The sequence below is a fragment of the Hyposmocoma kahamanoa genome, unplaced genomic scaffold (assembly GCF_003589595.1).
Source record: "Hyposmocoma kahamanoa isolate Upper Pololo Valley unplaced genomic scaffold, ASM358959v1 92, whole genome shotgun sequence".
Lineage (NCBI taxonomy): Eukaryota > Metazoa > Arthropoda > Insecta > Lepidoptera > Cosmopterigidae > Hyposmocoma > Hyposmocoma kahamanoa.
This window is the reverse complement of record NW_020654748.1, coordinates 22,747,624-22,748,931: the sequence shown is the minus strand read 5'-3', so window position 1 is coordinate 22,748,931 and position 1,308 is coordinate 22,747,624. Positions and strand designations below refer to the sequence as shown.

The window sequence follows — 1,308 nt, the reverse complement described above, 5'->3', positions numbered from 1 at the left end:
AGTACCTTTTGTTTACTAACTAATCTTTGGCCTGTCGGTGTTAATTAAGAACTTTTAATTTTTAAATCGAAAGATTTATAATTTTGTTAGTAAAGTCAGCTCTAATGTCATTAAAAAAATATAGTTGCCATTTTTCTTGTACAGTGATGTGATTGGTTTAGTTTTCAAACAACTCAATGAAACAGGATCATTTTTTGAATCCAAATTACGTATATTTGTATTTTCAAACAAACTAACGTTTTATGGCCACGGCTGACTTAGAATTAAAGCTTAATAAAGTAAATTAGTAATGTAACAACCAAAACATGTCACATAACAATCTTAGTACAGAGTACTAAAAAACCTCAAAAGTACGTGGAATTACATATAATTACCAAATTTTATTGAAATCGGTTACCGGAAAGTGCGCAAACCCGGATTCATCCCCTAATTCGCCACTATACGGGACTTGACACAGGAGATAATAAAAATCGGTTCTCACTACTCAAAGTATATTGAGAGAGAAAAACGCCTTGAATTGGAGAATAGCAAATCAACCAATAAAATAATTGCTCCTTAATGGCTCTTTATAATAAAATTTAGGCGCTATTTATAAAAATGAATCTTCATGCGTGAACAGCCACCCTTAGAGGTGGACGATTTTCCCTTTCTAACAAAAAAAGAATCATGAATATTGGTTTACAATTTATCGCGTAACATACATACAAACAAACAGCCGAATTGAGAACCTCCTTTTTTTGAAGTCGGTTAAAAAATAACTACATGAAAATAGAGAACACTTTTTATTTCAGACGATTAAATAGTTCAAAAATCAACGCATATTCCTTTTCTTTCCCAATCCCCATATCTAGTTGGTTCCGGTCCCTTCGGTCCTCCTACCTCACCAGTATGCGGATTGGTATTCTCCGGCCACGGAGGCAATGGGTCCTCTTCTTTTCCTCTCTTATACTTCAGTAAGTTCTGGGAATAAATATCTTCCTTTGGGTTTTCTATATCTTCTTTAAGTTTTTTCCTCAATTCGATGATACGTTTGGAATCTTCCCTCTTGACTGGGTTAATTGGTTTATGGATGGGCCTGTGGTCGTTAGGATCTTCGCCCCATGCTTCAGAGCTTTCATTATCAATGTGGGAATGACTGCGCGTTATCACAACTTTTAAAGGAGGCCTATTAGCTATTACTTTGCGCAGAATGCTCATCACGGCCATTCGCAACATGTTGAATTTTGATAATAGCTGGTAATAGAATTCAATTTCAATTACCACTTTTTAAATAAAATCATGTAAAATTTTTAGAAAAATCTCATATTT

General features: G+C 34.3%; 1 protein-coding gene across 1 annotated transcript; it reads right to left on the bottom strand.

Moving 5' to 3' along the window:
- Positions 1–768: 768 nt before the first annotated feature.
- LOC113236876 (succinate dehydrogenase assembly factor 4, mitochondrial-like) lies at positions 769–1,308 on the bottom strand. Its single transcript, XM_026473086.1, has one exon. It carries the CDS (start codon positions 1,213–1,215, stop codon positions 805–807), a length of 411 nt encoding a protein of 136 aa, XP_026328871.1. The 5' UTR covers positions 1,216–1,308; the 3' UTR covers positions 769–804.